This window comes from Mustela erminea, chromosome X (genome assembly GCF_009829155.1).
Source record: "Mustela erminea isolate mMusErm1 chromosome X, mMusErm1.Pri, whole genome shotgun sequence".
NCBI lineage: Eukaryota > Metazoa > Chordata > Mammalia > Carnivora > Mustelidae > Mustela > Mustela erminea.
In genome coordinates, this window is record NC_045635.1 from 1,972,348 (window position 1) to 1,984,375 (window position 12,028).

At 47.8% G+C, this 12,028-nt stretch overlaps 1 protein-coding gene across 1 annotated transcript in view; it reads right to left on the reverse strand.

The window, feature by feature from the left end:
• Positions 1-12,028, reverse strand: part of PRKX (protein kinase X-linked) — a 76,886-nt gene that overhangs the window by 17,444 nt on the left and 47,414 nt on the right. The window contains exon 4 of the mRNA XM_032331690.1: positions 3,719-3,838. Coding sequence (XP_032187581.1) covers positions 3,719-3,838 — 120 coding nt within the window. The remainder of the gene's footprint in view (positions 1-3,718; positions 3,839-12,028) is intronic.

Here is a 12,028-nt window from a genome sequence, read left to right on the forward strand (position 1 = left end):
ATGAGCAGTACCAGATATTGCCCGAAGGAAGAAGCAGAGAGAACAGGGATCTGAGAATGAGCCGTGCCCCAGGCATGTGGAAAGTACCCTAAGAAATCTTCAAATCTGTCTTTTATCCAACAGAATCCTTCCAGTTCTCCAACAAGCATCGAGCGCTCGTTACGTAAGTGAGCTAAAGAGATCAACGGAGCCAGCGGCGTGCCGAAGGACGACTTGCCCGTGGGCACGTAGGAAGGTCAAGAGTTTCCTCTCCCAGCATCACGCCAACTTGGCTGCTGTTTCAATCCTCATGATGACTTGGACATAACCGCTCTACCCACCCGCACCTTCCAGGAGAATGGATTGTCCAGAAAGAGGCGCCCTAACGGTGGTCAAGGCGGGCAATTTGGACACGGACTCAAGACAAAAGAAGGAAGAGTTTCTGGACAGAACACAGAATGGGGACGTGCTACTGGTTCACTGTTTTTGACGTCTTCCTCGAAGACCCCCTGCTGTGGTACGTGCCTAGAAAACATAGAGCCTGTGTCGTTCACCAAAAGGGACAAGCACAAAGAGCCAGGCTGTGCAAGGATGGACGGCAGAGTGTAGGGTAGGAATGAGTCCCAGGGACACCCTGTCTCAAGTATGGCAGCCATGATTCTCCATGTGGGGTCCCACGGAACCCTGGGGTTCCACAAGTCTCGTTCATGAGCTCTGGGAGGGCTTTCCCCTCCTTCCCAGAATGCAGCTCTGAATGTGGATGCATTTTCTTCATGCACCTCCAGCAACCGTGGCCTGGTTGTGGGTGTGTGTGTGTGGGTGGGTGTGCGCGCACGCGGGATACTTCCACCTGCCACCAGGGAAACATGGCAGGAGAGGAAGCAGCTGGAGAGGACAGTGAGGAAAATTCAGAGGTGGTCCAGGAGAAGGTTGAAGGTTGAGTCTGACAGAACTGCAGAGGGAACCACGAGGGACTGGCGAAACTTCTGGTATGTGCACGGACTTGCGTCTCATGAGAAATCCCTCCGGAAAGCCTTGACCCCTTCCAACGAGGAATGGGTAAATGGAATTACATTCAGAGTTTTGGCTGGGATGGGGGGTTTTAACGATTCATCATCAATTATTCTAGTCAGAGCCTCATAATGTATTAGATCTTACTTCACTACTTTCTGTTCTACACCTAATATTATAGCGTATTATATTACAAATACACGATGAGAACATTAGGAACATTCTATTTTTACTATCCTAATAGAGCATATTCTAATATTTGAATGAACTATACCATAATATTCTAATCATTCCAATAAGTATTTTTACATAATAATCCTAATATATTTACTCTAATACATCCCAATATTATATTCTAATTTTATTCGATTTTAATTCTATTTTAATTCCAATACTTTCCTTATATTCCATCAATATTGTTTTCCAAACAATTAGTAAACAAACTGTGTTTACTAACAATAGCTCACAGTAGTATATTCTCTATGTAGAAGATATCCTACTCAAATGTACGGTAGGAATATGGAAAAAACAGAGCTCGAGAATTTCATCTATGAAGCTCTGGCCACCGGGGGTTCATTTATCATTAAACAATGCTGACCTCTAGTGGTCAGTAATATGAAGGAAGGGAGATGGGTTGCAGGGCGTCTGAGGGGGAATCTGACGAAGACAGGCACATCCACATTCCCAGCCGTTGTTATGGTCTGGATGGATGGGCCCCGTGTGTGATTCATGCTAACCTTCTGCTCAGCTTGAGACTTCACGGGCTGGGGGTGTCTGTCAAGAAATTCAGTTCTGTGTGATTTGCTGGACACATCTGGGTGAAGAGAACAGATGATGGATGGATGGATAGATAGATGGATAGGAAGGATAGACAGATAAACAGATGACAGACACATAGACACACAGACAGATGGATGGATGGATGGATGGATGGATAGACAGGGAGGATGGATGGATGGAGATAGACAGGGAGTATGGATGGATGGACAGGCAGAAGGATGGATGGATGGATGGATGGATGGATGATGCATGGACAGATGATGGATGGATGGATGGATGGATGGATGGTTGGATGGATGGATGGATGGGCAGAGATGATGGATGGATGGATGACAGAAGGACAGATGGATGGATGGATGGATGGATGGATGGATGATGGTTGGACAGACAGAGATGATGGATGGTTGGATGGATGGATGGATGGATGGGCAGAGATGATGGATGGATGGATGGATGACAGAAGGACAGATGGATGGATGGATGGAAGATGGATGGACAGATGATGGATGGATGGATGACAGACAGCAGATGGACAGATGGATGGATGGACAGACAGAGATGATGGATGGATGGATGGATGGATGGATGGATGGATGGATGGATGGTTGGATGGATGGTTGGATGGATGGATGGTTGGATGGATGGTTGGATGGATGGATGGATGGATGGATGGATGGTTGGATGGATGGATGGATGGATGGATGGATGGATGGATGGATGGGCAGAGATGATGGATGGATGGATGACAGCGAGCAGAAGGACAGATGGATGGATGGATGGATGGACAGACAGAGATGGTGGATGGATGAACGGATGGATGAATAGGCAGAGATGATGGATGGATGGATGACAGAGAGCAGATGGACAGACGGATGGATGGCTAGACAGGCAGACAGAATAGACAAGTGATGGATGGACTGACGGACTGGTAGATGGACAAATGGAGAGACAGACAAATGGACAGATAGATGTGATACAGAGAGGTGACAAGAGATGACAGACACATAGATGATAACAGACAGATAGATGAGTAGATAGTTGATAAACAGATAATAGAGAAATACAGGTTTTCACAAGACTCCACTCTGGCCACACCCTCAGTCCAGAAATACACCTTTTTCCATCATTCTTTCCGACTGAAAGGGAAGGTTTTCAGGCAAAAAGCTTTGGTCTTGCCCTGCAGGGAATCAGACGTGGAAGTCAGTCGGGCTTTGGGTTCAACTGGGGGTAAACTCCGAGCACGTGCTAAGCACCCCAGCAGGAAACTGGCCTGAAGGAGGAGGACAAAGGACAGGGCAGGGAGGGCGGAAGGAGCCAGAGGGGCCGCACGTCCAAGGGCCCCCAACCACTGTCTTGGCACCTCGTAGACCAGCTGGCTGTGAGCTGCATCATCAGAGAAGAGCCTTTCCTCCGTGGAACCCGGAGGAATCCCCACATCTAGGATCTCTAAGCGGGGGATGCATGCTTTACATTTCTGGTAGAGGAACATCACACCTGCCTCGTGCCTCAGCCAAGCTGGACTCCTCAATCACGGTTAATACCGTGATGCCCATTCAACACCTCTGCTGTCCAGATGTGGGGAAAGCAGAACCTTGCTAGCCTCAAGTATGGGCACACGCTCTCCTTTCCGGCATGTGACTCATTCATAACGTCCTAAACCATATGCAATTTATGTATCTTTATCAACACGTACAGTCATTACCTGAGCTCTCTTCCTTGCTCCAAAAGAGCCCATGCAGAAGACTTAATATTATAGTCATGGGAGTCAGGGACATTTAGACAGGAGAAAGGTTCCAAATGCTGGGGCTTCCCGTGTGTCCCCCACTGCTGTGCTGGCACGGGGAAGCCAGCACGGGAAGACACCACGAGTATCTGCCACCAAAAGCACTAGACGTCCAGCAGCAGGGGAGGAAAGCACTAGAGAGGACATGCTGACCCTCCTACTCACCCGGAGTGCATCTCAAAGATCAGGATGCCGAGTGCCCACCAGTCCACGGCTCTCCCGTGGCCTTTGCTCTGGATGACTTCAGGGGCCAGATACTCGGGCGTTCCACAAAGGGTCCACGTCCTGAGGACAGAGAAGGGCATAATGGAGACTTAGGAGTGCCGGGTGACTGCATGTATCTCAGAAGGACTGAATGTGACAATGACATTGGTGATTACATGATGCCTTATGCCCACCCCGTGGACACACCGTGCTGGACAGAGACGCCACCATTGTCTAAGAGGACTTGTTCCCTTACAAACACTCATTAACCCACACAGACCCGAAGGAACGTCCTTGGTATCCCAACCTCACGTGGTGGCTGTCACTTACCGTGGTTTACTCAAACACAGAAATGCCACGGTACCTGTTTTCCCATGAAATGATATGGGGAAAAAGTCAAGAATTCACTCACTAAGCCGTCATGAACCTACATGTCTGCTCCATCAACGAGCTAGTGCTCGCCTCCAGAGCAAAGGCGAACCCACCGCTTATGGCCCTTTCCACCTGCTCCCAAAAACCTATGAAGTGTTTTCAACATTTCTGTGGGTTCAAGGTCATTTTCACCTCACCAGTGGCTTCTAGAAATCCTTAGGTTAAGGGACACTGGGATATTTAGGATTTAAACAGGATAGGGGGCTTTTTGAAAGGACTGTCTCTGCAGAAGGGCAGATACTTGCCAAAAATTTAGCTTCTAGCCTCACCGCAGGGACAGTGGGCTAGAAAAAAAGGGATGCTGACCCCTCCTGCCCCCACCAAAACTGGACCCAGCCCAGACACTGGAGCTTGTCCTGGTCAGGTGTGTTGGGTTTTAGTCTGGTCACCCCTCCCCTGTGCGGTCTCGGATCTCTCTTTTCCCCAAAAGGTAAAAATGGAGCTCCTTTCCTCTTGTCCTTACAAGAGAATTCTCCTTATACTTAAAAAGAGGCACCATGTTTCATTAAAACATAGATATGTCACAGGTGTGTCACCTTTCTGCTGAGATCTATAAATTTTGCGCTCTATGGAAAACGCAAGACCGACGGTCTTCAATTTCTCCCAGTTCCCATGCCTCAGCATGGAGGTGAACCAGAACTCACCTGTAAAAAAGACTTTTTTTTTAAAAGGTAAAATTCTGAGTATCATATAAATAAGCCCTGAGATGTAATGAACGGCATGTTGACTGTCTAATAAGACCGTGTTCCACATCTGAAATTTACCAAAAAGACAGAACTTATGTGTGTTCCCACCACCGCAAAAAAGTGGTAACCAGGTGAGATGATCAGATGTGATTACGAACTCGAGTGTGGTAATCCCTCTACAATCGGTATTAAATCACACTAGGTACCTTTCGAAAAACCATATTGTACAATGTCAATATGTACAATTTGCCGATCATACCTCATTAAAGATGGAGGAGGAAAAAAAGAGATGAGGACATGGACACACACAGAGGGAAGACCACTGGTGACCCAGGGACAGTGCCTACAGTCTAGGAACCACATGAGGTGACCTGAAACCAGGACAGAGGCTCAGAATAGACCCTTTTCTTGGGAGCCAATGTGGGACCATGGCTCTGCAGACACCTTCATTCCAAAACTCCCAACTTCCAGAACCGCGGGAGAGTACCGTTGACCGAAGCCCATCAGTCGGGGAGCTGTAATGGCAGCCCTGGGGAAGGAACGCATTCCCCACCATACTGTCCGCACACACACTTTACCCTCCTTCCAAAGCACTTGCGGGCTCGTCCCCGCATGCTCTGTCAGGCACACTGTGTTGTCTGATGGCGGGGAAAGGCAGACGTTGGAAAATACCACTTTGGAGCTCAAGATGGCCGTACTGATTTCCACGTCTGTTTCTCAACAGCTGACCAGCCCTCCCCCGCTAAGACTCTGACAGATGAGAGCCCGTCTCTAAGGTGGGCAGTGGTGGCTCGGGAAGAGGAAGGTACGGGGCTTCCGCGTGTATGGAGTTCAGGTCCTCCTTGTGCCTTTGCTCCTTGGTCGGCAAGAAGGAAAGAGTCCAAAATGGAGACCATGTCATGCCCATTGGGATGTGACCCATAAGGGCCAGCGAGGATGTGGGGAACAGGGATCCCCCAGGCAAGCTGGTGCAGCCACTGCAGAGAACAGTATGGTGGGCGCCTGCGAAGTGAAACCCAGCATCGTCGTACGATCCGTGACGCCTTCCAGTGTACACCCGAAGGAAACAAAGGCAAGAACGCTGAAGACATACTTGCACACTCATGTTCAGACCAGCGGGACTCATCACGGTGGCCCAAAGGCAGGTGCCAACCAAGCGCCCATCAGTGGATGAATGGATCAAGAAGACGGGGTCCAGTCACACTATGGAATGTGATTCAGCCTCAAAAAGCCATGACACAGACCCCTGCTAACAACATGGATGAACCTAGGACATGCTGCTGAACGACCTCAGCCAGACTCAGAAAGACAAATATTCTACGATGTCATGTGTACGGGGTCCCCACAGCAGGGAAATGCACAGACAGAAAGGAGATGGTGGTGCCAGGGGCTAGGGGAGGGGATAGCGAGTAAGTATTTCATGGGGACAGAGCTTCACCAGGGAAGGGTGCAAAATTGTGCAGAGGGATGGCGGGAATGTTGCAAGATACCGCAGATGCATCTGATTGCACTGAACCGTGTCCTTCAAAATGGGGAAGACGGTCAACTTTATCCTAAGTACACTCTGCAACGATCTTTATTAAAAAGTGCAGAGGCAGAAGAGGCCAGGCAGAGCAGGGTGTCCTCCAAGGAGGGAAGATGCAAAGACAACTGTCTGATGAACAAAGTCAAGGGAAGGGAAGCAGGACCTCGGCAGAGGCAGGACAAAGGCTGGGTTTGGAGAGGGCGTGGGAGTCTGTCACCCTAGAGAGATGGCTGTGTTCGGTTGGCAATCTCCTGCCATGGAGAATGTTGCATGGGGTTCTCCACTTAGTGACCGAGACCTTGAGCTCGAGGGCAGACGTGCACCCTTTATGCCAATGTACGGGGTAGGTCCTTCATGCTGGACTCCCAGGCTGGTGGCACGCCCAAGGCTGCCTGAAGCTAGCTGGAAATCGAGCTCTGGGCTCATGTTAAGAGCAGGTGAGGTGGCCGCAGGTCATTATATATGCATCAGGTACAGCGTCTCCACTTGCATCTGGAAAGGTGCGTTTCTTTCTGGCTCCGTCCTAGCATAAGAGGCACAGGGGGAAGGCTTGTGGAACCTTCTAGCTTCTGAGCTTCCCTACATAGCCCAAGGCTTGTCCAGAGGAAGGCCCTCCTGCACACGACCCCGGTGCATTATGGGTGTACACAGAGGCATAAACATCTAGAGAGCTTCGGACGGCGGTCAACATGGAAAGATGAGACAAAGAGCCCTGATGTTATTCAGAGGCCGCGGGTCCAGGCTGTGAATTATCCATGTCCCCAGTCGTCTCTCCTTCTGCTCACACAGCTCTAGAGAGCAGGCAAGGTTACACCTGATGTTCTCAGTGCTCACTGTTATCAGTTCCACCGTGGCAGGGGTGGGAGACCGTGTTAACGAAAGAAAGACCGGATTCTCTGCAAGGTCTGTGTGTCGAACTGCTCGTGTGTTCTTAACTTCTTATCGCCTGCCAGGGCATCTATACAGGGGCAAACCCTGTTCCCCCAAAAGTCCTCAATGCCACAGCCTGTGAATGTGATCTTATTTGGAAATAGGGTCTTGCAGATGTAATCAAGTTAAGATGACGTCATATTGGACCACAATGAACTAACTCAGTAACTGGTGTGCTTGTGAGAAGAGAGAGAGACAGAGAAATCTCTCTCTCTGAGACCCCTACCTCACAGTGAGCGGGCAGTCATCTAAAAACCAGCAAGAGTCCTCACCAGCAACCAAGCTGCCCAGCACCCTGAGCTTGGACTGCCAGCCTCCAGAACTGTGACAAATCAATTTCCTATAAGGTAGTCAATCCTTTCAGATTAGGACTCCACTCTTTTGACCTCATTTAACCTTAATTACCTCCTGAAAGCCCTATCTCTAAATACAGTGGCCTTGAGAGGGTTAAAGGTTTCATACATGAATTCTGGAGGGACATCATTCAGTCCATAGCAATGGTGGTGATAGTGATGGTAGTGATGATGGTGTAGGTGGTGATGATGGTGGTGGTGGTGATGATGATGGTTTAGGCAGTGATGGTGGTGGTGATGGTGGTGGTGGAGATAATCATGGTATAGGCAGTGATGGCAGTGGTGATGGGGATGATGGTGGTGGTAAAGGTGGTGACGATGGTGATACTAATCATGGGGACGATACAGTTAGAAGCACCTTATGTCTACTCAATGTTTAGTATATGCCAGGAGCTGCTGGAAGGATTTCTTTCCAATTAGCAGATCCACCCATTCTTAGCAACAATCCTACAAAGTGGGAACAATGCACACCTCCCAGATGAGCAAAGCAAAGCATACAGAGGTGCGAGACGCCTGGGTGGCTCAGTAGTTAAGCAGCTGCTTTTGGCTCCGGTCATAATCCCTCCATCAGGCTCCTTGCTCAGCGGGGAGTCTGCTTTTCTCTCTGCCTGTCTCTCCCCCCACGGGTACTCTCTCTGTGTGTCTCTCTCTGACAAACAAATAATATTAAAAAAAAAAAAAAAAAAAGACATACAGAGGCAGTTATAAGCCTGACCTGAGCAGCCCAACAGTATTCATGGTCCTACTGCAGCAAGTATCCCCAAAGCTCCCCTCTCCATTCTTCATGCCTGCTCTGATGTGATGCTCCCATTAAGAGAGGCCGATGGTTACAGAAAGAAATCGGAGCTGGCAGTCACAAGGTACCATCACCCGGCAGTTGTGGGAATGTGGGTAAGTCATCTTCCCCTCAGCGCTTCTGATTTCTCATCCATACAATGAAGACGTGGGGTGGATAAGCTCTAAAATAGTGTGTATGTGTGTATGTGTATGCACGCTCGTGTGAGAGAAGCAGATAGTGTGACCAATTCTGAGCATGTCCCACCCCTGCTGCGTCTATGTAGCATCTGGGAGTAAACTGGTGGTTTCTGACACCGGTGCGAGAGGAGGCAGGAACACCATGAGGCAGCACGAGCAGAAAGGTAGGGCTCAGGACAGTATGGGGACATGGCCCTGGATCCATCTATCCTGCCTTCGAGCTCTACACTTTGACAACACAAGGTAGCTCATATATGTGAACTCACACACTACATGGCCTTTTGTGTCCAGCTTATTTCACTTGTGGTAACTGCTTTCCAGGTTCACGGATGTTGTGGCTTTGTTACTTTTCATGCCTGCATAACCATCCGTGGGATGAATATACCTTCTGGTTGTTTTTAACCAGCTCACACAACAGATGGTCTAGTTTGGGGGTTGCAGTCCAAACTGTGTCTGGAAATGGCCAGATGGTGAATATATTGAGCAGATGATATATTTTTACTGCACAGAGACTGTAACGGTATTAAAAGGTATGCACTGGGACACCTGGGTGGCTCGGTCCGTTGGGCGTCTGCCTTTGGCTCAGTTCATGATCCCAGGGTCCTGGGAACAAGTCCCGCATCGGGCTCCCTACTCAGCCAGGAGTGAGCTTCTCCCTCTCCCTCTGTTGCTCCCCCTGCTTGTGTGTGCTCTCTCTCTCTCTCCCTCGAACATATAAATAAATAAAATCTTTAATAAATAAATAAATATAAAAGACATACACTGCTGTCTACAGGAGCCAAACTATGTCAAGAGCCCAGATGTCCATCAACAGATGAATAAAGAAGATGTGGTGAGTGTGTGTGTGTGTGCATGTGTGTGTCTTTATATATGTATATGTGTGTCTATATATAATATGTATATATTATACATATATAACCATACACACACACCTACACACAATGGAATTATTACGCAGCCATCAGAAAGAATGAAATCTCACCATTTGCAACAACGTGGATGGAACTAGAGGGTATTATGCTGATCGAAATAAGTCAATCAGAAAAAGATGGTTATCATATGGGTTTACTCATAGGTGGAATTTAAGAAACAAAACAGATGAACACAGAGGAAGGAAGGAAAAATAAAGTAAGGTGAAATCAGAGAGGGAGACAAACCATGAAGAGACTCTTAACTCTAGGGCACAAACCGAGAGGGTTGCTGGAGGGAAGGGGGTGGGGAGGGATGGGCTGTATCTGGGAGATGGGCATGAAGGAAGGCACGTGATGTGATGAGCCCTGGGTGTTAGATGCGACTGATGAATCGCTAAACTCGACATCTGAAACTAATAATACACTCTATGCTAACTAACTGAATTTAAATAAAGTATTTTAAAATGGCATGGTCTGCCAAGGGATGCTGTCTTGTTCTATTTACTCCCAAGCCCCTCGTTTACTTTACAAATAAAGTGTTATTGGCACACAGCCACATTCATCCGTCTACATATTATCTCTGGCCATCTGTCTCGGCAGCGCTCACAGAACCCTGCTCCTGCAGCATGAGGACTGCTGTAGACAAGACGTAAACAAACTGTGTGAGTGTGTGCTAATAAAACTTTATTTACAAAACACAAGTGGTGGGCCCGATCCTATGACCTGTTGTTTGCTGAGCCCTGGGGCAGAGGAATGAATGAGAGGGAGAGAAAGGGATGGATTTCAAAGCCTGGCTCTCATCTAACACTCCATCTTTTATAGGTTTGGTTTTTGTTTTCATGAAACAAAGTCCCTCACCAGTTCCACGACTTAACTTGGGCTCGGTTCTCTGGCTGGTTTCCTAACAAAGCGATTAAAACATCGGAACCCACATCTTGGGTTGGAACATTTCAACTGCAGGGGTGCATACCAAGGTCAGCTGTGTGCAGTACTGTAAGGACTTGCTTCTGTGATAAATGCCGTGGGTAGGGAGGCTTTCCAGGTAAGCAAAGAGGTACAAGAATAATTCATAAAAACTAAGTAAAAACCCATGGCCTTAAATACAACTACTGAACTTTGGACTCATCGTTTGCTTTTCTCTTGAAAATTTAAAAAAATAAAAAATGTGGTTTTTAATTCTGTCCCCCAGGAATTCTTAGAAGCAATGAAACCCCCACAGTGAGGAGCACCTCTTGTGGGGTCTTTAAATACTATTTCCCACCAACAGTGCCCAGAGTTCCTTAAACAAGTGGTGACTCCAGGACAGAGGAGATGCACATACAGCAACCCGGGCTTCCTCTAGTCCATGAAAGCGAGTAAGTTGTCAAAGCCAATGGGATGCTGGCAAAAGGGTCCAGGGGCTCCTGTTGTTGCCTTTTTAATCAAAGCAAAATTCACAGAACATAAAATGTGCCATTTTATTAACTTTTTGAAGTTTTTTTTTACTAATCTCTACAACCAATGTGGGCTCGGACTCATGATTCCTGAGACCAAGAGCCGTGACTGATTGGAAGAGTACTCTTCTACGTCAGCCAGGCACCCCCAAAATTTGCCATTTTAAAGCAAGCCATTTGGGGGCATTTGGTGCTTTCAGAATGTTGCACAACCACAACCTGTCTAGATCAAAAACCTTTTCATTGACCCAAAAGGAGAGTCTGAGCCATTATGGGGTCACTCCCTATTAAGAGGAGGGCAATTTAAATATGGAGGGGGAAAAAAAAAAAAAGATTACTTTGAATTAAAAACTCATGTGATTGTGTGTTTTCTGAGTGGTAACAGTATTTAAAAAAAAAATGCAATCGCCCCACTTGAGGTCACTAAGGGCCAAGGTCATTACTCTGGAAACCCTTAAATAAGCTGAATGAATGCAGGACAGCCTCCCTGCTCTCATGAAGGGCAGTGTTGGAAGGTCGCCCAACGAGTGATGAGGGGACGGGGCTCTTTATAGACAACTTCCACCTGAGAGATGCAAAAGGACTAGCCAAGAGACAGCATCAGCATTTTGTCATTTCTTTCAGAATGGGGGCACAAGCAGTGCCCCTGGTGGAACCTAAGATAAGACCACAGGTCACCCGGTGATGGTGACAGAGTGGACAGTGGGAAGAGAGGGTGGGCAGGGAACAACCCTTGGACCCACATACAAAAGGACAAGCACCTACTGTATGCTTCTTGCTATCAGGCAAAAGGAACAACAAGAAACCCATCACCGTCTGTTTCTCAAAAGCCAAAAAGAAAGGAAGGAACAGAAGGGAGGATCCAATGAGTTTGAATTTAATCTAGTTCAAAGATCTAACCACTAGCTCACAAGAAACACCGAGGACAGAGGAACAGGGCAAAGGACACCATGAAGAAGCAACCCACCCAATCTAGATCACGGGGCTTCCTGTGGGGCTCAAGTCCAGTTATTTTACCAATAAATG